The 23,783-nt window shown below is 41.9% G+C and overlaps 1 protein-coding gene across 3 annotated transcripts in view; it reads right to left on the bottom strand.

Annotated features, from left to right (window-relative positions):
- Positions 1–4,750: 4,750 nt before the first annotated feature.
- FCHSD2 (FCH and double SH3 domains 2) overlaps positions 4,751–23,783 on the bottom strand; it is a 309,212-nt gene continuing 290,179 nt past the window's right edge. For 2 of the 3 annotated variants that reach the window (XM_024753308.1, XM_024753307.1), the window contains exons 14-19: positions 16,826–16,960; positions 11,143–11,524; positions 10,637–10,857; positions 9,530–9,659; positions 9,305–9,387; positions 4,751–6,824 (exon numbers count right to left, since the gene is read on the bottom strand). In XM_024753308.1, the coding sequence (XP_024609076.1) occupies positions 6,741–6,824; positions 9,305–9,387; positions 9,530–9,659; positions 10,637–10,857; positions 11,143–11,524; positions 16,826–16,960 (1,035 nt within the window). In that variant the 3' untranslated portion in view covers positions 4,751–6,740. The remainder of the gene's footprint in view (positions 6,825–9,304; positions 9,388–9,529; positions 9,660–10,636; positions 10,858–11,142; positions 11,525–16,825; positions 16,961–23,783) is intronic. The other variant, XM_024753309.1, reaches the window with a different exon arrangement.

Genomic DNA, 23,783 nt, shown 5'->3' on the forward strand with positions numbered 1-23,783 from the left:
CTCCAACTCAGTCAGGAAGCTCTTGGCAGAGGCCAGGATAGGAGCAAAGTATTCCCTGGGATCAGGCCTCAGAGCCAGAGAAAGCCTCAGGGAATGTTCATAAGTGACTGAATTCTCTTATTTGAGGACTCAGCAAGTCTAACAGTCAAAGACTCTAGGAGTCCAGGATCTTTTGAATCTAAGGCTGCTGAAGGTCTGGCCCTCATGCCCTGGCTCTCAGCGGCCACCAGGAGTCACCAGCTGCCTAGGTCTGCCAAGGCCATTCTCCCGCCTCCTGGGATTCACGGCCAGAAAGACCAAAGCTTCCAGTAGCCACCGTTACTGAGCTGCATCAGGCCCTGTGCCCTGTGCTTTCTATCCAGTATCTTGTTCCTCCCAACCACCTTGTGATGTAGGTGTCTCTTTCACAGATGAGAAAATTGAGGCTCAGAGAGGGTAAGTGACACGAGATCATCACAGTTGGCACAGCAGGATTGTGACTCTTGTCATACTTTTTTTTTTTTTTTTTTAAACAAAATGTCAGCGAATCTGGGCTCCCAATTAGGCAGAGCTGCAGGGCATTACCCGCCGTGCTCCAGCAGTGTGCCTGCCCACTGCTTCCATCGGGTAGATGATTCTAGCTTTCTGTCTAAACCAAATCCCTCCCTGCTTCTCTTTTTCCATTCTGGCCCTGGGTGCCTAGGCCTGAGCCTGGGGGGGGGTGGTTAGTGTCCTTTGAAATGAGGGACAGGCAGGGCCGCAGGAGGGAGGTGAACTTGAATCCTGGGAGGCTGTTAAACCAGCTACATCATCTGGGGCAAGTACCTCACAGGACTGCAGTGAATTCAGACTGCTTAGAGAATGCAGAAAAGGAGCTCAGGAAGTTATATGACTCAACTCCTGGGACAGTGACCCCTTTACTCCCCTTAAGCCTTCCTTTCTTCATGGGGCAGATCTGCTAGCACATGCCTGCCTCACTTCAGGGAGCACATGCACACCTTAACTCACCTGGAGGGAATGCTTCCTGGAAGAGCAAGTCTGGAAGGCCAGAGACAGGCTGGGCATTCCAGGGAATGAGGCAAGTGTGGGGAAAAGGGTTGGCAAAGGCCAAGCAGGGGAAGAGCTCAGAGGGGTGCCAGCTGGGAAGGCTGCACTTCTAGTCTTTGCAGTCCCGGGCAGCAGAGGGGGCAGGGATAGAACCCTGTGCTTAAAACCACTCTGATATGGGGACATGTGTATGCATATGGCTGATTCGCTTTGTTGTGCAACAGAAACTAACACGGTTTTGTGGAGCAATTATATTCCAACAAAGATCTATTAAAAAAAAAAACGCTCTGAGCTTCCAGTTCTCTCCAGGTTTTCCATAGTTGCTACTCAGGTGTTCAGTACGCAGGGGCTGCCTGCCTGAGTTTGTTCCCTAATGTCAAAAGTGTCACCCTTGCTGTGCATATGGACTGAGGGCCAGAGAGGGACCAGGGTCACACATCAGAGCAGGGATAAGAATCCAGGCCCCCGATTCCTTCTTTTCTAAAAACTGGACTTGGGCTCTGCAGAGAGCTGCTGGCCTGGTCTTCTGGAGGCCAGGTTCTAGGTTCTACTCCCAGTTACCTTCCTGAGAGAAGTTGGGCGAATCACAGTGGGAAGAGTTTCCACGTCCGTGAGACTCTCCCTGCTCTATGGCTCTGCACCTCACCATTGGTGATCCGGGCTCTTCCCTGGGGCTGTGGTACAGGCATGGGTACCACCTCCTCTACCTGCCTGAAGCTTGAGAGGGAGAAATGACAGAGGCTCTTGCTCTGGGGTCCTACTGCCCCTTGGTCATCTCCCTGTCCTGGGAGAGGCACTTTGGCTTGAAACTGCTGTTCCCACGTCACCCCCACCAGATGTGAGCCCGTTGGTGACGGGGATGGGAACTGAGTCACTTATGTCTCAATGCCCAGAACGTGGCCTGGGGCAGTAAGTTTGCTGACTGAACAAATAGAGGTGGTCCTGGCCCATCATTCTCTGGAGGAATCCTGGTGGCACTAGGTGTGGACCCATCTGTGAGATGCGACGTGACGTGTCTGGTACAGGTAGTTTTCTTCTTACAGATTCTCATCCACTAGTCAAAAATATTTTCAGCTTATCTGTACATTATCTTATTTGATCCCCCTGGGTCTTACGAAGTTTGTATTGTCTTCTCATTCCCACTTTAGGGACAAGAAAAGGAAAGCCCAGAGGGGTGAAGGGATGACCTTAAGGGCACAGGTAATCGAGGCAGCCCAGGGACTTGAATACAGGCCTCTTAACCAGGCTCTTCCCCTGCCCCTCATAGGAGCAAGTGAGTGACAAAACACATGCTTAGGTGTTGAGCACACAGTGTGGAAGAGGTGTGAACCCTAAGAGGTGTGTTCATTTCTGCTGTTTCAGGATAACATTCCAGGAAAATATTCCCAGACCAGGGCTCTCTGACACAGACACAGCAGAAATGCTGCATTTGTTTTTTTGGCCAGTGGGACCAGGGGAAAATGGTCCAGAAACAAAATGCTCTTTGGCATTCACGGGGTTCTTGGCAGATCAAGCAGTAACAGCAAACACAGGGAACATCTAGGAGGAAACTTATATTGGTTAAGTTGTAGGATTTCAGGACAATTCTCTCCCTTCTAAACTAAAATTTCTGTACTGGTTAAGTTGTAGGATTTCAGGACAGTTCTCTCCCTTCTAAACTAAAATTTCTGTAACGTATTTTAGTCATGAAAAACAGCTTCATAACGAGCATTAAATGCAAAGACTCAGCCAGATTTTGTTACAAGGCCCCTCAGAGGGTTAGGAAATAACGGGCTTCACAACCGAAAGCTTTGGCTGGGCTCGTTGGGCAGTGAGTGAATAGTGCAGCCCGGGTGTGACCACAACCCAGAGGACAGTTTGCTCTGTCCCAGTGGAGAGTTCAGTGGCTTGAATTTTCAACTTTTGGCCATCCTGAGAAGTCTCTGTGTTCGTAAAGTCTGTTCTCAAATATTGTGACCTTTTTGTGTGATGTTCTCACTCTGCATCTAGAAACTGAACTTATCTAGAACATAAGAGTTGGATAAGCCCTTGGAAATCATCTCATTCTACTTCTTTTAAAGTCAGGGTTGTGGCAGCCCAGTGGAAAGGGCGTCCATCAAGCGGTGGCAGGGCTGCGGCCAGAGGATATCCTCCCAGTTGCTTCTGTCTGCCTGTGGATGTGGGTTGGGGTGGTGGGTCAGAGGAAAGGGATCTAGGTGATGTGCTGCGAACCTGGTTCAGCTGCCTTACCTTTAGTTCCTGTGATGAAGGAGGCCCCAATGTAGCTATGATACAGGGGTGGGATGATTAGCTTAATTCCGTCCGCTGGTCACAGACCAGGCCTCTGGGGCCAACAGTAGTCTTGAATGCGAGCAGCTTTCATTAGCAGGGGAAGGCAAGAGATGGAAGAGATATTAAATGTGCACTGATAGTCCTCACCATATTTATGGTGAAGCATTTTCACACCCACTCTTTCCATTGGGCCTCATGACAGCCCTGTGTTACTAGGAGGCTGGAAGGATAGCAAGGAGCAGTTCTGTAGGGGAGGCCGCTGAAGGTGGGCGAAGTGATGGTGAGGGATGCTTGTGGGGACCACCCTGTGCTGCACACTTTACATGTCCTTGGATCCACAGCATTATTCTCATGTTTCCGATGGGGACACTGAAGCTGGGTTCCACAGCTGTCAAGTGGGAGGCAGGATTAAACTCAGACCTTCCAACTCCAAAGTCCATGTTGTCTTCTACGCTGTTGGTGGGAGTGTCAATGGATACGGTTATTTTGGAGGCCAATTTGGCAACATCTAACAAAATTAAATACACACATACCTTTTTGACTCTCAAGTTACGTATTTAGGAATTTACCCAATATTTTCACTGGAACAAATTTTTAAAGAATTATGCACAAAGGTGTTCATTTCAACTTTCGAGTAGCAAATGGATGGATACAACCTCATCATCCATCACTGCAGGAATGTTTAAATTATGATATATCCGAACAGTGGAATATAATGCAGCCTTCAAAAAGAATGAGGTAAACCTAAATGTATTATATAATCTCACATATAAAAAGGCAGTGTGTGCATATGAGTTCTATGCACAGAAAACGTCTGGAAGAATACATATCACACGTGCGCAGCTCTGGAAGAGGAGGGCTGTGGGGCCCCTCCCCAAACAGGCTGACCTCTCATCCTCACTGGGCCGGCAGGCAGCCAGAGGGACTCACCTTTTCACCTGGAATCCTCTAGCCACCCCCGAGACCAGTAAAATCTCCTTCCCTTGACTCATTACTCAGGGTGGAGGTTTAGGAAAGGACAGAGTAGTCCAGAGTGCCCACTTCCTAGAAGCCAGCAGTCACATCCTCTGAGGGGACTCAGTGGCCCTCCTCTCGCCCTTCCAGCTGTAGAATCAGAGCTCCCTCCTCAGCTCCCTCAGCACACTCCCTGCCTCGCCCTTCCAGCACCTCACACAGTACTGTCCTCATGTGTATACCTTTTTTCTCCACTGGGAAAGAACCTTGAGAGCCAAGACCACAACTTATTTATTTCTATCTCTAGCATGCAGGGTATTACACATGGCAGGTGGGTGGCATGCAGGACTGTTTGTCCCATGGATGGATTAATTTACTTCCCCCTCTTTGTATCTGTTGTAGGGTTTAAAGGAGGGCCTAGAAGTGTCTTTATAAGAAGCACTGGGTATTTGGAAAAGCCTGCTTACCCAAATCTCTTTATAAGTAAAACTTAGAAAACTTAATTCCATTTTTTTATTATTCAACATTTTATACATAATAAATACAAAGTTTTTACAGCCACTGTAAAGAAAGCACATCTGCACAGAGGCGCTTCCTCTGAGCCCAGCCGTGTGCACTGTGACACTGGATTACATGTCCTGGAGGGAGGGGTTCTTTTTAAAAAGGAGGCATATTTTTACAACTTTGTATTTTTAAAATAAAATTAGCAGCTCTTCCAAAAAATATTTTAAAATATAACAAAAGATTTCAAATAACCCTCTGAGAATGTGGAAAACCCAGATTCAAGGACAATTTTGCTAGCTAAAGAGAGAATACAAGACTGGGTGGCAAGAATTGCCTGATTTCAGCACTTTGAAGATTTCTAAAGTGCTTTGAAGATTTTAAACTTGTCAACAAACTTTAAAATCTTAAAAAAAAAACCCACCCTTTAAAATTTTTTTAAACTTAAGAATAAGTTTGATAAACACAAAAAGACCTCAAATAGATCAACAGGTTAAGAAGCAAAAAACAAAAAAATCCTCAAATCACGGAGAAGATTCATCAATGGGTACTGTCACTGAAGTGATCAAATGACTAACTGAAAATTTCTTCAGCTCTGACCTTACTTTTGGTCAAAAATCCCATGGGGACATTTGGCGAGCATTTCACGTTTTTAGATTCTTAGGAGGGATGGCATTTTCAAAGCATAAGACAACTTTCGAATTAAATTCTACAAATTTGATTAAAAAAAAAAAAAAAAAAAGCAACTGGCAAACACCCCTTAGTCCCTAAGCAATGCACTCCCTATCTTCCATAGGAGGTGGAGGGCCGCTGGAGGCCTACTCTGGGACAACTGCGGCTATGGGTTTGTTAGCCTGCAGAGAAGGCTACTCTTGGCTCTCCCTGTGACGTGGAGAACCTGTCAATTTGCACCTGTGGAATCCTTTAGTCCTTCACAGGAAGCTGGTTTCCATGAGCCACAGGTTCTTCCTCCCAAGGAAATGTCAGGTCAGTTGGACCTGGGAAGCTGCATTTTATGTGGTGGGTGGCTGCCTGGGCCAGTGGACTGGCTTGGGAATAAAATAATGCTAGAGGCCTCCCCAGTAGAGAAGCTCGACAAGGCAAGTATGTGTCCCCAGCTTATCTAGACATTCAGATTCTAAGGATACTGGTCAGAATAGTATACGCTGCAAAAATTAAAATGAAAAATACCCAAATATAAAAAGAACATTAAATTGGCTCATTTCAGATCTGGGAGCTCCATTTCTGCTTTTGCCACAGCCTCCTTTCTATTAGTCTATGTGATGGGATGAGATTCGGCTACTAGTTCAGCCCCTCCATGTTAGCTCCACTAATACTAAATGAATGGCATAAATATTAATACAAAGGACACTGTTATTGTTTTAAATCTGTTAGTTGTGGAAGAGATGTGCATTAATGCAATTGGTACTAAACTCAGGGCAGTCCATTTTGTTCCAATACGGTTTCAGTTTCTCAATTTGGGGACTAACTGCGGGGAGGAGCCAGCCTCTCCTGAAATCCCTCCTCCTGCTTCCTTATGTAGCCAATGTGATCTGATTAAACTCAATCAGATGAGCAGAAGCCACTTGAAGAAAGATGAGAATCTCTGCCACATCCTTGTGGCCACAGTAATATACTGTACGAGTGCACATGATCAGTATCTCTGTGACTGTGCCCTGATCGAGGCCTGGTCTTGAGTCTCATACAAAAATGGGCCACTGTTAGGCAAGAGGGCTGTCCCCCTCTGTGTTTCTAGGGCCCTCTAGGATTTGTGCTGTGGTAGGAGAGATGACATAGAAAATGACAACAAAAAAAGGCACAAAATATTCAAAACATGGGAGGAGTCTACCAGGCCACCCAGTCACATATAATCCTCCTTGTTTTTGCTCTGTTCGAGTCATCATCATGCAAAGGTGCCTAAAAAACAAGACTGGCCAAACTCTAAGCCTGGCCTTGATTGTAGCAGTAACGGACAGGCAAAGCCATCATCACACCAGTGTGATTTCCACATCCTCGATCTTCTCTGCTGGCCTTCGGTGGTTCTGCGTAGGTGGAGGGGGAGCTGCCCGGACCTGAGCAGGAAACCATCACATGGATTGTCAGTCAGCTTCCCGATTCAGTGCCTGAAGCATCCAAACCCCAACTAGTCATTTATCCAAGGACATGGGCACCCCAGGGCTCTCAGAAATGCTCTAAGCATGTGCTTTCAACTTAATTTTCACAACTTCTTACACTGAGAAGGACCTATTGTTCTGGATGAAATGTGAAACTCATGATTCAGGTTCTTGCCTAGGCTGAAGTCCTCATGGGCACAAGAGTCTTTGTAGCCCTAAAAGCCTCGTCCAAAGCAAAGGCCTAGAGTTGAAAGTGAGAGCAATGCTTGGAGAACTGAAAACCTTTCAACATGTCTTGGAAGGAGAGTTGCAAGAGAGAAGACTAGAGAGGTAGGCTGGGGGTAAGTCATGAAGGGCCTCATTAATCCATATTTAAAAATCGGAGCTTTATTCTGTAGGCAAAGAGGAATCTTTGGTGGATTTTAAACAGCAGTATCAGATGTGTGAAAAGATGACTCAGGTAAAAGTTTGAAGAAAACAGTGGTGGTGGGCGAGAATACAGATGACAGTTTTGGAGACTCATGTGGTGGTCTGAAAGAAAGCTGATGTTGGCCTGCACTAGGGTACGGGCAGTGGGGCAGCAGAGGGTGGAAAAACTTGACAGCTGTCTCCAAGGTAAACCTGGCAGGACTTGCGATGACTCTGTGGAAGGCAGGGTCAGGGAGGTGTCACGAGTGATGGCAGAGCACTGGCAGGATGGGGGTACCACTCACCAGGACAGGAAATATGGGAGAAGGAGTATGTCTGGGTGGGAAGATAATTAACTCGTGTTTTGCTGAGTTTTGGGGGTTTTGGTACATACACAATGAGATTTCCACAAGTCTGAAGCTCAGGGAAGAGACTGGATTGGCAGTTATAAATCTGGGAGTTGTCAGTAAATAAGTGGTTATCAAAGCCTTGGGAGTAGATGAGATTACTCAGAGAGTGACTCTAATGACTTTAAGAGAAGCAGCCCGTGGAAAGAACCCTGAGAAGCATCAACAGAGATGGACAGAGGCAGAGAAGCCCGCAAAGGTCAATGAAAATATAACAGGGAAGAGCCAGTTCTGACTCTGTGCTGGATCTGTTTCTTTGACTTTAACCTTTGCTTTTTGTTGCTTTTGTTATTATAATCATACATAGTGGCCTGCCTCAGGGAACCCTGCCCCTCTGCCTGAATGTTAAACTAAAGTGCCTTTGTTCAGCTCACAGGGAGACAATCTGACCCTGCCCACCTGTGAATGGCTGCAGAAAAGAAGAAATTAACACATCCCCTCCCCATGCTGGCCAAGCAGGCAAAACTAATGGCCTTTTAACTTTACTTCCTCACCTCCTCCCCCACCTCTGTTCTATAAAAGAAACAGGCATCCAAGATGGTTTTTTGGGGACCCTAGTCTGCCATCTCCTTGGTCTGCCGGCTTTCCAAGTAAAGTCGCTATTCTTCGCCTCAATACCTCGTCTCCCGATTTATTGGCCTGTCCTGCGGCGAGAAGAGTGAGCTTGGACTCAGTAACAAAAAGGAAGGGCCAGGAAGTAGAAAGCAGACCAGGAAAGTGTGGTAGAACAAACAGGTCCACTTCTCTCCATTCACGCTCTTACCCGCTAGTCCACACTACTGTCCCCTCTTGCTTGGACCACTGCTCCAGCCTCCTAATGGCTCCCTGTGTCCATTCTATCACCTTCCATTCATCCTCCACTTAGCTGCCATAATGGTGTTTTAAAAATGCACAACTGGTCATATCACTGTCCTGCTTACAATCTTACAATAGCTTCCTAAACTTTTAGGATCAAGAACCAAGTCCTTAACAAGGCACTCAATATCTGCTGAATGAACAAAGCCAAAGGTAGTGAGTGGTTCAGAGAACTGTGTCAAATGCTGATAAGGGGGTCTAGGAAAATAAAATTGCAAATATGCACTAGATTAGCCTGCGAAAGTTACGACCTTGGAAGAGCTGTTTCACAGTGAGGTGGTGGGGTGGAGTCAGTGAGGGGCCAGTAGAGGTGATTATTTGTAAGAACAGATTCCTTTGAGAATAGAAGCTCTCAAACCTCAAAATGCATGTATCTTATTTCATTTCAGTGTCCGTCAAAGAGGCAATTAGAGGCCTGGAAAATAGGTTATTATAAAATGCCTGCTGGAAAAAAAAAATGCTTCTGTTTCACAATTAGACCACTTTAATGCTCTCAGAGCTTGTTATAATTTAAATACACTTTCATAGCTGTCACCTTGCAATCTCTCCATGGCTCAGTGAGGAAAGCACCAGTGTAAGCTAGACCTTCCAAGATGTGTTCATTTTTATAGCCTTCCTTTTCCAGAGCTCCTTTTAACTTCCCAACTCCATCTTACCCTGGCATGGAGGGAATTAGTAACAACACAGGGGTCATGGAGATACATTAATTTCTAACTTTCAATTTGGAGAAACTACGCATTCTATAACCCTGCCAGATAAGAGACTTACAGGTCGTAGTTTCCCATATGAGGTCTCAGGAGTATGTCTGGATGCCTGTGAGAATCCTGGCGATTCGGCATGGAAGCTGTTTTCTAAGGGAGGGAATCAAAGAAGCTCAATTTATTTGTGTTGTTGAGCAATAAAAATGCTAATGCAGATCTGTTTGCTCTTCAGGTGAACGTGTGGATTTCTGAATGAAAGTGTATGTAGACCCATGCCCAGGAGAACCCTTACCATTTGCTGAAGGAGAGCGGGGGAAGTACTGGGAGCTCCTCTTATCTGGGCTGGGGTAAGGGCTACTAGGAGGCTGGTCATACAGTGGCAGTGGAGGCAGGGAGCCGGGCAGCTTGGGGGAGGGAGAGATCTGCAGCAAAGGGAAGAGAGGTTACGAAGTGCTCACTTGAGGAAGGAGAGACCAGCAGGCTTCTCTGACTACTCCTGGCAAATTACTTTTCTTTGGAGCTAAGTTATGATTATTAACTTTCTTGGTCAGCCTCATTAGAAGCAAATGAGCCTAGAATAACCACCCCAACCCCCAGTTTTGTGTTGCATTTAACTTTTTCCTTCCACAGATCTCATTATACTACTGATTTTAGTTTATCTTAAACAGTTACCAAGTCAAACCATTCTCGAGAGTTCTATTGAAAACATACCAAATTAGTTCAGTGAAGAACAAAAAAAGGGACAAGTTGTATTTTTCAGTGAAGATAAAATAATTGGCTGAGTTTCTGACTCCCCCAGGTTCTGTAAATGTCACGCTAAGTGGTCACAATACCACACAAGTAAGATGGACAGACATGTTCCTTATGGTCCTGGACCTGCCAGGCCTGCTGTGACTGATCCGAATTAGAAGTTTCCCATAAAGACAAGGTTTGCTATGATTGAGCTAAGCCTATGGAGCTCTGGCAGGCTCATCAGTTCTCCGAAAAGGACTAGTAGGACCTGGGCTGGGCAGGGAGGCTCTGACAGTGTGAGGGAGAAAAAGAGCAAGCTAATATTTTTACTGCATAAACTAACCACAGAGACAATACATTCCCTCTCTGGTTTCTCTCTCTCTCTACCAAACCATTCTTTTGTATGTCACACACAATTTAGTATTTTCGTTCCCCAATTCAGAGAACAGAATGTGGGAGAAGTGAGCTGTCATACAGCCATTGCACAAGAGCCTGACTGACAAGTCTCTGCTTCCCAAATTCAGTTTTGCAGAAACCCGGCAACCAAGGATTGGAGTGGTGAGGGTGAGGCCAAGACCACAGCCCACTTTTGCGTGGGTCAACAGACTCCTTGGGAGTCATTTTCTTTAAACATCTTTTAATCCAGCTTTCTCCCCCTGTTGTGCACCTGAATCTCTCGCATCCATGGAGTGTCACCATTTTCTGAGGCTGAAAGTTCTTCCACTAGCACTGACGGGAAAACTCCAATCCGCCCATTGAATTCCCCTTCCCAGAAGCCATCATCATCCTGGTTTTCTTTGTTCAAGATTCGGATGATTGCTCCCTCAGGAAAAGATAATTCATCATCTGTCTGGCCCTCGTAGTCATAAAGTGCTTTCACAAAACAGACTAGGTAGCAAGAGAGAGAAAAATGCAGTAAGAACACCGACAACCAGGTTACTTTTGCAGCCACCCCATGCACAAGTGACAACTAAAAGGCCATCGTACAGCTATAATTCTGTACTCACTGAAGATCAACTTTAGGGTTCTACTGTACAGGATAAACGTGACCAAATAAACATATTACAGAAAAGGAATAAAGTTGTGCTTTTTAACCTACTGAAGGCTGACTCCAGGGTAATACAGTTTAGGCCAAATGTGACCAAATAAAGAGTGCCTTGTTTCAGTCTTTACCACTGGCATCTCCGTTGAGGCTGCCTGAAACGAGTTCGGCCTCCGTGGAATTGCTGGATGTGTGTGACCGACTGTCCAAAGCAGCCAAGGACTGCAGCATGCTCAGCAGACTGTTCGAGGTGGGAAACTGTAGGTACTTTTCTGGTACATAACCCACTTGGCCGACTTTATTTCGAGCCTGAGTAAAAGACATGTGACAAAACAGGTTTGCACACACAATTTGGACAGGGTACAACAAGAACCAAAACAAACTCCTGAAAATGTCACAAGAAGGGGCGATATGAGCAAAGGAATATACCTTTACCCAGTCTTCCATATCTCCATCTTCAATCACTTCTAACACCTCATGTTCCTCAATGGTCAACTCATCTGGTTGAGAAGCCTGCAATGTAGGATGGTCATGGACAAAATTAAAAAGGTTAGATAAAGAGCAGATGTGAACTGATCATAACAAAAACTGGGGATCAAAATGATTTTGAAAAACGTATTGAACATAAAAATTTGAGTGTTGTAAAACTATCATAATGAGGTGAAGTTTTACTTTAAAAAACTAAACAAAATAAAGCCACAACAAAAACTGGAGAAACGGAATCCTCAAGAGGCAATCAGGTTCAGTGAACACAGCACTCTGCTGGAAGTAGAGGACCTGGGTTCTAGCTCCAGCTTATGTATCTATTGGTAAGTTACTCAACTTCTTGATGCCTCCATTTCTTCAAAATGACAATCCTGCCATTCTCGGGAAGATGGGGGAGTTAGTGTGGGATGAATAAGCACAGAACCATGATGATTTGGGAAGCACAAGCAAAGGAGAAAGCCGTGAATTAGAACTATACCAGAGGGCTACCATGGAGGTGCAGGCTGTGAAAATGCAAAGAGCTATGTACATGGATTGACTGATAGCTTGACCAATGCCTGGAATTTGTCTGGAATCACCGTAAAACAGTGGCCAAGAGAAGAAAATTGTAGGAGAGAAATGACTGATGCTCCAACTTAACTGTAGAAACTAGGCTGATCCACTTGTGTGCTTCTGCAGAAGTTGCTGTGGTGTTTTTTTTTTTTTAAATCCCTAACAGCAGGAGTCCACTAGCACCAGACACCTAAATACTACCCCTGAGGCAGTAGAATCTGAGAGCAAGCTCTCAGGGACTCTGCAGGGGGGTTGTAGAGAGAGACTTTGTGACTTTGTTTCATAAAGAGACTTGCCTGTCACATGTAACAGGAGGGGTCTGTGGACATCTTCTGGCTCTTAGTGAACAGCCTTAAAAGCTTTCCCCAAGTCCCAAGATTAGTTAAAACTACTGCTTTAGACCATATAGTTTTTCAGATCTCACAGTCTCAAAGTGTAAAATATCTCCAAATTACACAAGCAAAAGTAAGGCAAGGCTCATTTCCAAAGACTCATTTCCTATTTCATGTACATTTCATCAAACCCAGATTCTGGACATTGCTATAATAGCTACTTGAGACAGAAAAATGGTATTGAAAATGGCTGACCAATCACAGAAATACTCCAGGACAGAATTTTAAGTAGATTACCTCTGATCTTAAAATATGAGGGAAAAAAAAGCTCACTGAATTTTGATAGCTTTTCCAATAGAATCTTTTAAAAATTTAATTTAATTAATTTTTATACAGCAGGTTCTTATTAGTTATCTATTTTATACATATTAGTGTATATCTGTCAATCCCAATCTCCCAATTCATCCCACCACCACCACCAACCCCCTCCAATGGAATTTTTTCACTAATCTGAAACCACACTATGCCTTGAATATACCAGCAAAAGGCACCTACATAACAAATTCTGTGGCAAAACTTAAAAAGTTATCCAACACAACCAGATTTCAGTGTGTGTGATAGCAAAGCAGGAGGGTTAAGAACACCTTTAAATACAATGCTGCCCTTGTAAAAAAAAAGTCATGAAGGTCCACGCAAGTTGTCCAACATTGTTATATAAGCAGACACTAGCTTGATCATACCATACCCAAGCAGTGACCAATTCTTCCACTTGACAAGGTCAGGTCCTTTGCATGACACTCAAAACCCTGTGGTCTCTTGATGCTTTGGCCCCAGCAAACTATTCCCTATTCTCTGAACATACCACGTTCTTTATTGCCTCTATGCTTTTACAGGCTGTTCCTTCTTTCCAGCAGGCCCTGCTCCCTCTTTCCCATCTGGTGACTAGATTTAGATTACTGTGAGTTCAAGTCCAGCTTCAGTCTGTTTCTACAGGCAAGTGACCATAAGACCTTTTAGAGCCTCAGTTTTCTTTTTTATTCCTATTACAATGTAAGCTCCACGAGGGCAGAGATTTTTATCTGTGTTCATCAATGCTATATCCCCAAGCCTAGAAAAGAGCACAGCATGGTACATGGAAGGTGCTCACGTACTGATATTTGTTGAATTAATGGGTTGGTTGATAATATCTTCCTTATAGGGTTATTGAAGGGATTAGAAAAATATATATATATATGTACAATACAGGGCACACAGGACTTCATAAATGGTAGCTATTATTATTACTCATGATTTGATGCCAAGCTTATATGTTTTCCAAGACCACCCACAATGAGCTGGCTGCTTTTTCCTCCTTTTATTCTTAGAAGGCTTTGAGCATCCCTCTAACACTGACTACTGTGGCACTCAAGTTAGTTGTTTGCACTTGTGCGCTTCCTATTAGAATGACTTACTTAAGGCAGGGAATGTAATTCTTCTCACTTATCCCAACTAAAGACAGCAAGTAGTCAGTAAATAGTTATTAAATAAACACGTGGTCTCACACTACCTCATGAAGTCCTAATATGCAGTGGCAGCCAGGACCCCAGAAGCAGCCATGCCCTCCATTCCCACCACCATCTCTCTAAATTTCCTGTTTTCTTTTAAAACAATGATCTTTCCTGATTACAAAAGTAATACATGTTCACTGTAGAAAAGCTAGAAATATGTATAATTAAGACCTTAAGGTAATACAATTTGGTATCTTACTTTTTGGACATATTTCTTCTTACATAAAAAACTCTAATATAATTTTCAATTATCTTCATAAAATTTTGTTATGGTTACATTATATGAATGGTTAATTTACTTAACTATTTCCTTATTGGACTGCCAACTTTGCTATTATAAAGTAGTACTATGATGAAAGAGCATTTTGTATCCAGAATGTTTTTCTATATTGTGGGTCACTTTCTTAGGATATATAGTAAGTAGTAGGGTCAAAGTTATGAGCATTTTTAAGGCTTTTGAAACTACTCCTTAAATTTAGCTTTTCTTTGTTCTCACCAGATTAACTTAGGCCTTCTTTGCTGGTCTGGACCATAGGAATCACAACTAGGCTTATAGAGACTAACTCCACTCTAATCTACCCTCTCTGGAATATCTATACCACGACCAGGGTTACCTTATTTAAAAGCCTAGTCTGATTTTAGGACACCCAATGGCTTCCTTCAGCCAGGATAAAAGCCAAACTCAGTCTGATCTACAGGTCTATCTGACATCTTTACTTCCAGCTGCTCTATTTCCCACACTTGATGCTCACACAACACTGAGTTTAACATTTCCTGAACACCCTATTATCTCATCAAACTGTGTCTCTGTATCTGCTGTTTGCTTATAAGGCTCTTTCCCTTCCCTACCTTATCACTGTAACTAGAAAGATCTTATTCATGACCCCACTGAAATGCTACCTCATCTGTAAAATTCCTCAGATGTAATAATCACTCAGATACCCAGGACCCTCTCTGTTTAAGGACCTTAAATTTTAATTCTGGAACTTCAAAGTAAATATAATACTGAGACGGAAGATAGGGAAACAATCCCAACCAAGTTTTATAATATTTTAAAACACCTTACAAGTATCTCGGAAGATGACTTCAAATTTTCAAAAGGTTATCAAGACAGTTTACATTGGGAAAAAAAAAATCCCAACCCTTTTAGAAAAGAGGAAGTATTGTTAACTTAAATATATAATAAAAGGATGTTAAATGAAGAAAAGTCTGGTAATCACTGATATTGAGGAGTAAATAATATCAGCTTTTGGCTCTCCAGGGATGGTGGTGGTAGGAGTGAGACTGTCCCATGTATGATTTAGATTCTCCTCAGACCCTTCCTCTGCTGTTGTCCCTTAAGCATGGCATTAACATGAAAGGAATTCATTAAAATTAGTGCCATTCATTAAAATGAAAGGGATTCATTTGTTCATGCCTTCCTTACATCATTCATTTATTCATTCCACAATTATTTCCTGAGGACCCACTATGTGCCAGGCACTGTCCTAGGTGCTGAAGACACATAAACAAGGTACACAGACATAGACAAGGTTTCTGCCTTCATGGACCTTTAGTGGAGAGTCAGATAAAGAAGTATGAAAACAAACAAGATTCAGTTTGGTTGGTGATAGGTGCTATATAGTAAATAAATGAGGACAAAAGGGCAATGGGATAGAGTTGTGACTGGGGAGTTGGCTATGCATTTAGGTGGTCAGGGGAAACCTGAGGAGGCAGTATTTGAGCTGAGCCTATATGAAGAGCAGTGGGCAGCCAACCAAGATTTGGGAAAAGACAGTTCCAGGTAGGGGAGCAGCAAGGGCAAAGCTGTCAAGTCAGAGAGGTGCGTAGTGCTTTTGAAGACTGAAAGGCAGCCAGAGTTGCTAACATGTAGTGCATGGGCTGGGTGGGTTGGTCTGACATGAAGCTAAGGAGATTTGCAGGGGCCAGATCAATCTGGACATTATAGGCCCTTGTGAAGAGTTTATTTTTCTTTGTGTGATGGAAAGCTTATAAAGGGTTTTAGGCAGGGGAATAAAATAACCTCCTATACGTATTAAAGATAATTCTGGCTGCAGAGTGGAAAGTGGTAGACAAGTATGTTGGTAGACAAGTATGAAGAAGGGATACCAATTATTAGGGTTTTTTTCTTTTACAGTAATCAAAGCAATGGCCTAGACCAAGATGCGAAATGTGAATGGATTCAGGATATGTTTTGGAGGTGGACTCAACAGAACTGGCTAGTGATTGATGAAGGGAGTAAGGAAAAGAGAGGAACCGGGGAACTGAAACTCAATTTACTTTGAGTAAAAAGCTAATGGGAAAGCAGGGAAGGGGTGAAAGAGATTAAGAACTATTATACCAAATCAGGTTTGGAAGTTCAGGAATCTATTTATCCAGATCCTTGCTTAACCTGGAAACAAGAGGTGGTTATATTAAGGTTAGGAAAGGTAAAGTTTAACAAAACTGCTCTGTCAAGCAATTTTACTTTAATATCAATTTTGAGAACTATCGTAACGGAGGGTCTTGTGTCAGGCAATTGATAAGGGTAAGAGTTCTATTTACAGAAAATTTACTAGATGTCAGGCACTTTGCTAAATGCTTTGCTATAAAAGTGGCATCTCATTTAGTCTTCAAACTAGCCCTATAATATTATCCCCATAATATAGATAAGAAAACCGAGGCTCACAGAGACCAAGGGACTAGCGTAGTTATGTAGATCGTAAATGTCAGAGACAGGATTTTAACCGAGGCAGTCTGACGTCAGAGCCTGGACTCTTTCCCATTATGTTGCCTCTAACATGAACTGAACACCAATTTTATGATAAGTACAGTATAAGAGGCTGGGTAGATACAGTTACTTGTATCTTCAGAGTTGTCACAATTTAATATGAGAAGTATGTTAGAGAAATACAAACCTTATAGGAATAAACAACTTTGCAGGTGAGTGGATAATTTCTTAAGGTGCCAGAAGGGCTGGAACTGCTGTCATCAAAAACATCCATGTTGTCTTCAAACTCTTCTCCTTCTTCTCTTTCGGTATCTGCATTAAGCTAGGAAAAATCAGAAGCCATTGGCTAGCTTGCTTACTTCAAGAAAATGGATGAAAGCAGGAAAAACACTTAAAACCTGATTGTTTCAAAATGTTAATTTACTTATTCAACTGCACAAAGAAAAGTATCTGTTCTGTTCTCACTTGCATTTTTCATGTTATGAAAGGACAGAGTGTTTTTTTTTTTATTTTTAAAACCAAGAGTCGGGCTTCCCTGGTGGCACAGTGGTTGAGAGTCCGCCTACTAAGGCAGGGGACACGGGTTCGTGCCCCGGACAGGGAAGATCCCACATGCCGCGGAGCGGCTAGGCCCGTGAGCCATGGCCGCTGAGCCTGCGCATCTGGAGCCTGTGATCCGCAACGAGAGGCTGCGATAGTGAGAGGCCCATGCACTGCTATGAAGAGTGGCCCCCGCTTGCTGCAACTAGAGAAAGCCCTCGCACAGAAACGAAGACCCAACACAGCCAAAAAATAAATAAACAAAAATGGACAAATGACTTGAAAAGACATTTCTTCAAAGAAGATATACAAGTGGCCAACAAGCATATGAAAAGATGCTCAACATCACTAATCATTAGGGAAATGCAAATCAAAACCACAATGAGATACCACTTCACACCCATTAGGATGGCTATTATAAAAAAACGAGGAATTAAGTGTTGGTAAGGATGTGGAGAAACTGGAACACTCGTGCATGGCTCGTAGGAACGTAAAATGTGTAGCTGCTTTGGAAAATGGTATGATGGTTTCTCAAAAAGTTTAACACAGAATTACCATATAATCCAGCAATTTCACTTCTATTCTTTCAATTCTTTTCAATTTTAATTTCTATTCTATTCTTTCAATCCTTCCTCCCCAAAGAGTCTGAAAGCAGGAACATGAACAGATATTTGATTACCAATCTTCATAGCAGCATTATTCAGAATAGCCAAAAGGTAGAAGCAACCCAAGCATCCACTGAGATGAGGGGATGAACAAAATGTGGTATATGACAACAGAATATTATTCAGCCTTAATAAGGAAGGACATTCTGACACATGCTACAACAGATGAACCCAAGGACATTAATATTAAGTGAAATAAGCCAGTCACAAAAAAGATAAATACTGTATGACTCTACTTATATGAAATACCTGAAGTAGTCAAATTTATAGAGACAGAAAGTAGAATGTTGGTTGTCATGGATTTAGGGGTTGGGGGACAGGGGAGTTATTTTTAAATTTTTTATTTATATTTATTTATGGCTGTGTTGGGTCTTTGTTGCACACACGGGCTTTCTCTAGTTGCGGCGAATGGGGGCTACTCTTCTTTGCGGTGTGTGGGCTTCTCAGTGCTGTGGCTTCTCTTGTTGTGGAGCACGGGATCTAGGTGCACGGGCTTCAGTAGTTGTGGCACATGGGCTCAGTAGTTGTGGCTCATGGGCTTTAAGAGCGCAGGCTCAGTGGTTGTGGTGCACAGGCTTAGTTGCTCCGCGGTATGTGGGATCTTCCTGGACCAGGGCTTGAACCCATGACCCCTGCATTGGCAGGCGGATTCTCAACCACTGTGCCACCAGGGAAGCCCCAGGGGAGTTATTGTTTAATTGGTATAGAGCTTCACTTTTGCAAGATGAAAAGAGTTCTGGAGATGGATGATAGTTATGGTTGCACAAAAATGTGAATGTACTTAATGTCACTGAACTTTATATTTAAAAATGGTTTAAATGGTAAAGTTTATGTTATGTATATTTTGCCACAGAAAAGGGCACAGTTCCTTTTGAAATGTAGCACAGGAAAATAATTTAACCCAGTTTCAATGTATATTACCCATCATAGCTAAAAGGCATATATTAATTAAAATCGAATTGAGTGTAAAAAATGTATTTGAGTATTGTCCATTATATTAAAATACAAATAATATTTATATGAGCATAAATATCTAACAGAGGTGGGCAAAGTAAGAAGAATAAAGACTGGAGAACAGAGGAGATTGGCTTGTTTTTTTATATACCTCTGAACTATAAACTATTAGAATAGGCATGTTTTACTTTTTATTTTTTTAAAATAAATTTATTTATTTATTTATTTTTGACTGTGTTGGGTCTTCAATGCTGTGTGCTGGCTTTCTTTTAGTTGAAGCGAGCGGGGGCTACTCTTCATTGCGGTGCGCAGGCCTCTCATTAAGGTGGCTTCTCTTGTGGCAGAGCATGGGCTCTAGGTGCGTGGGCTTCAGTAGTTGTAGCACATGGGCTCAGTAGTTGTGGCTCACGGGCTCTAGAGCACAGGCTCAGTATTTGTGGCGCACGGGCTTAGTTGCTCTGAGGCATGTGGAATCTTCCTGGACCAGGGGTCGAACCTGTGTCCCCTGCACTGGCAGGGGGATTCTTAACCACTGTGCCACCAGGGAAGCCCCTGTTTTACTTTTTAGATTAAAAATCCAATAAAGAAGAAATAGAATAGGCTCAAAGGTTTCTTGGCTTCTAGCTACATATAAACACTTATTTGGCTACTTTTCCCTATGTTTAAACATGCAAAGGCACTAATGCTTACACATTAAGGATATAAGGAATGGAGAGTCAGAACTGGGCCTTACAGTAGAACAATTAATTAGAATACCAAATACCTACTATATGCTGAACACTAAACTAGGCTCTTAGATATGAAATGAAGGATGCTGTCTGCATTGCAGGAGTTCACAACCTAGAGTGGGAAATGAGCACAACCAAATGCTAAGTGCACAGAGGGCCCTGTGAATATGGAAAGGGTGAACTGAGAAGAAGGTCAGAGATTTCCTGAGATTCAATGAGTCAAAAAGTATAAGTTGCCTATAATGTCAAGTTCTACTCTTTATTGAGTTAATGTGATTTCTCTTGTGTAATTATCACTGACATTTTAAAAGACTCTCTTCACCTGCTATTTACCTAATAAAATTCTAAAGAACTGGGTGAAGGAGAGGGTTCCTGAAGAATAAATAGTACATATTTCTTGTCACATTTATTGCCTCCATTTCAAAGCCCCTGTAGTAGTCTCATTTATAACTATTACTGAAAATTCTCCACAGCTGAGTGCCTCACATGCCTTATCTTACAAATATTCATGTATGGTCAGTCAGATCAATGACAAAATAGACTCAAATCTTGACCTTTCAAATTATCTCAGGCTTATGATTCTATTATTTTCCAATATGGTGTCATATAAAAGATGAGGTTCACATGCAGGAAACTGCCGTAAAACTAACTTAAACATATTTATATATACTTGGAAGACATTGCCTTTATATTCTAGTAAAGGTTATAGACATTACAAAAAACAAAACAAAATACTCATACATCTATAAAAACTAAAATTCAAGCCAATGTGGGTAGAACATGTTTCCAAAAATATGGCATAAGGAACGTTAGTATGTACTGTGCTTTGGCACTGGGAATCAATCCAATACATTTCATTTTGGCAACGTTGTTTGATACTAAACGTTCCTTTCTTTCTCCTTCATTTTGAGTTCATTTTTTCATTCTCACGGAAGGGACTGAAAGGTTGCAGTGACAGCAATAGGGGTCACTGCCACATGCTTTTGCATTGCTCTAGCAGCTTTCCAAAGTATGTCATCTCAGGACAATTTCTTCCTTTTTCCTCTTCCACCCTCTGTAACTTAGCTGTTGCAATGCCTTCTTGACCCAGCATTTCTAAAATCACATTCTTCCTGTTTCTTAACAACTGCTCACATCCCTTTTCCTTCCTGTCATCTGACAGAATTTTAATCAAAACTATTCTTTCTAGCTGTATTAATATTTTTCCTTTCTTAGATGTTATAAAATGCTTACTCTTATTGCAAGGGCAGAAAAGAACTTTTCCAAGTTGGTTTTAGTAGCTGACCTCCTGTATTCAGCAAAATTATCTCTGAAGGGCTTCATCAGCTTTATGGTCCCTGGATCTGACAGACTTGGGTTTGAATGCTGACTATGCCATTTACTTGCTATATGACCTTGGGCAAATTATTTGACTTCTCAACTTCAATGACCTCATCTCTATAATGAAGACAATTACTTCTTAACAAGGTTATAATAAGGATTAAGTGAGGCAATACTTAAACCCTTAACATATGCTTGGTACATAGGAGGTACTTAATACATCATTATTGTTTTTATGAGAAAAGGAGAATATAGATTAAAAAAATCTGGTGACATCCAGCACAGAGGAAGGCAGCTCCCTATAACTGGCCAGCAGAGCCTCTGAATTCCATCTAGACAGAAAAGTCAGCACAGTGAACATCATTCCAGACACAACACAAGTATATTATAAAAAATGATGTTGAAAATATCAGCAAAATGGATTTCTGTTTCCAGGCAAGATGGAATAATATTAGGGACCAGATTTAAACTCCTTCCAGAAACAACTAAAAAACTGTTCAAAATATATGAAAGAACAGTTTTCAAGACACTGGACATCATGTGATGAAAGTTAGTGATCCTTGGTGGATGGGAAACAATTTCCCCAACTTACTGTATGAAAAAAGTTTCCAAGCTGAGATATAGCAGGAGGGAACCCAAGAAAAGGATGGTGGTCTCCCTGAATTGAGGATATGGAACTGGGAATTCAGGAAGGTCAAAGTGGCTAGAGTTTGCTGGGTAGAGTAATGAAGAAATGCATAGAGAGAACTCTGGAAATCTGCAGAGGTCTCCCTCAAGTCTTCAGCTAAGTACTGATCAGCACATATATGTCAAGAACTACCTGAAGCCAGCAACAGAACCACCCAAAGGATTAGAGGGAACAATCCTCAGCATTCACATAGGTCTGGGAATATTTCCTATTCCCTCTTAACAGAGCAGAAAACCTCATAAGGCACAGGGCATCATGTAGGGAACTGAGAATATCAGTAAGGATACAGAAGACTTGAACAACACTATAAACCCACTTGACTTAATTGACATTTATAGAACATAACAGCTAACACCAGCAGATTATATATTCTTTTCAAGTACACATGGAACATTTACCAAGATATACCATATAATGGGCTGCAAAACAAGTCTCAATAAATTTAACATGATTCAAGTATGTTATCTGACCACAATGGAAATAAATCATGTCATTAATAGAAAGGTATCTGTAAAATTCCCAAATATTTGGAAATTCAATAATACTTCTAAGCAACCCATGAAACAAAGAAGAAATTAAAAGTCCAATTAGAAAATATTTAAAACTGAATGAAAATAACACAGTGTATCTGAATTTGTGTGGTGGCGCTTAAGCAACATATAGAGGGAAATGTTTGTACCAAATGCCTATATTGGAAAAGAAGGAAAGTCTCACATCAGTGACCTTAGCTTCCACCTTAAAAAATTAGGAAAGAGCAGATTAAATCCAAATTAATCAGAAGAAAGGAAATAATAAAAACCAGAGCAGAAATCAATAAAATAAAAAATGGAAAAACAACAGGTAAAAATGTCAATGAAATCAAAAGCTGTTTTTCTTTTTGTGAAGATACATCAAATTGATAAACCTCTAGTAGGATGATCAGGGAAAAAAAAGAGGAGACACAAATAAACAATATCAGGAATAAGAGAAGTGATGTCACTACAGATTCTCCAGACAATCAAAGAATAATAAAAAATATTATGAGCAACTTTATGCCAATAAATTTGGCAGCTTAAATGGGATTGACAAATTCTTTGAAAGATACCTATGATCAAAGTCCATTCAAGAAGAATAAGTTGAATAACCCTATCTCTATTAAAGAAATTGAATTTGTTGTTTAAAAAACTCCCACAGGGGGCTTCCCTGCTGGCGCAGTGGTCGAGAGACCGCCTGCCGATTCAGGGGACACGGGTTCGTGCCCCGGTCCGGGAGGATCCCACATGCCGCGGAGCGGCTGGGCCCGTGAGCCATGGCCGCTGAGCCTGCGCATCCGGAGCCTGTGCTCCGCAACGGGAGAGGCCACAACAGTGAGAGGCCTGCGTACCGCAAAAAAAAAAAAAAATTTTTTTGCTCTTTGAAAGGCATTGCTAAGAAAATGAGAAGACAAGCCACAGACTGGGAGAAAATTATGTAAATCATCTATCTGATAAAGGATTTGTATAAAAGGAACTCTCAAAATGCAATAAAAAGAAAACAAACAACCTAATAAAATATGGTTGAAAGATCTGAACAGACACTTCACTGAAGAAGATATACAGATGGTAAATAAGCATAAAAGAAGATGCTCAACATTATCAGTGAAATGCAAATTAAAATTACAATGATACACAACTGCACACCTATTAGAATATCTAAAATTAAATAGATTGACCATACTAAGTATTGGCAAGGTAGTGGAACAATTGGAACACTAGTACTCTATTGAAGGGAATGTAAAATGGTACAACCAGTTTGGAAAACAGCCTGACAGTTCTTAAAATGTTAAACATATAGCCTCTGTATGACCCAACCAAACATACATTCATCGCAGTTTTATTTGTAATAGCCCCAGACAACTCAAATGCCTATCATCAGGGTGAATGGATAAACAAATTGTGGTATATTCATACAATAGAATACTACCCAGCAATTAAAAGAAATGAACTATTGATACATGCAACAACATGGATGATACTCAAAATAATCATGCTGTGTGAAAGAAGTCAGACAAAACAAATTGTACACTTTTAAATATGTGTAATCTATTGTATGTCAATTATACCTCAGTGAAACTGTTAAAAATATCAGTAAAGCTTGGGAATTTTAATGACAACTGGCCACACAGTATTTGAAGATGCTATAAGACCATTAATTATATAAAAATAGGTCAGTCAGTGATTCACCAGATGCTTAAAAGAAAAAAATGCACAGCAATTGAAATGAATCATGATA

This window comes from Neophocaena asiaeorientalis, unplaced genomic scaffold (genome assembly GCF_003031525.2).
Source record: "Neophocaena asiaeorientalis asiaeorientalis breed wild unplaced genomic scaffold, Neophocaena_asiaeorientalis_V1.1 scaffold618, whole genome shotgun sequence".
NCBI lineage: Eukaryota > Metazoa > Chordata > Mammalia > Artiodactyla > Phocoenidae > Neophocaena > Neophocaena asiaeorientalis.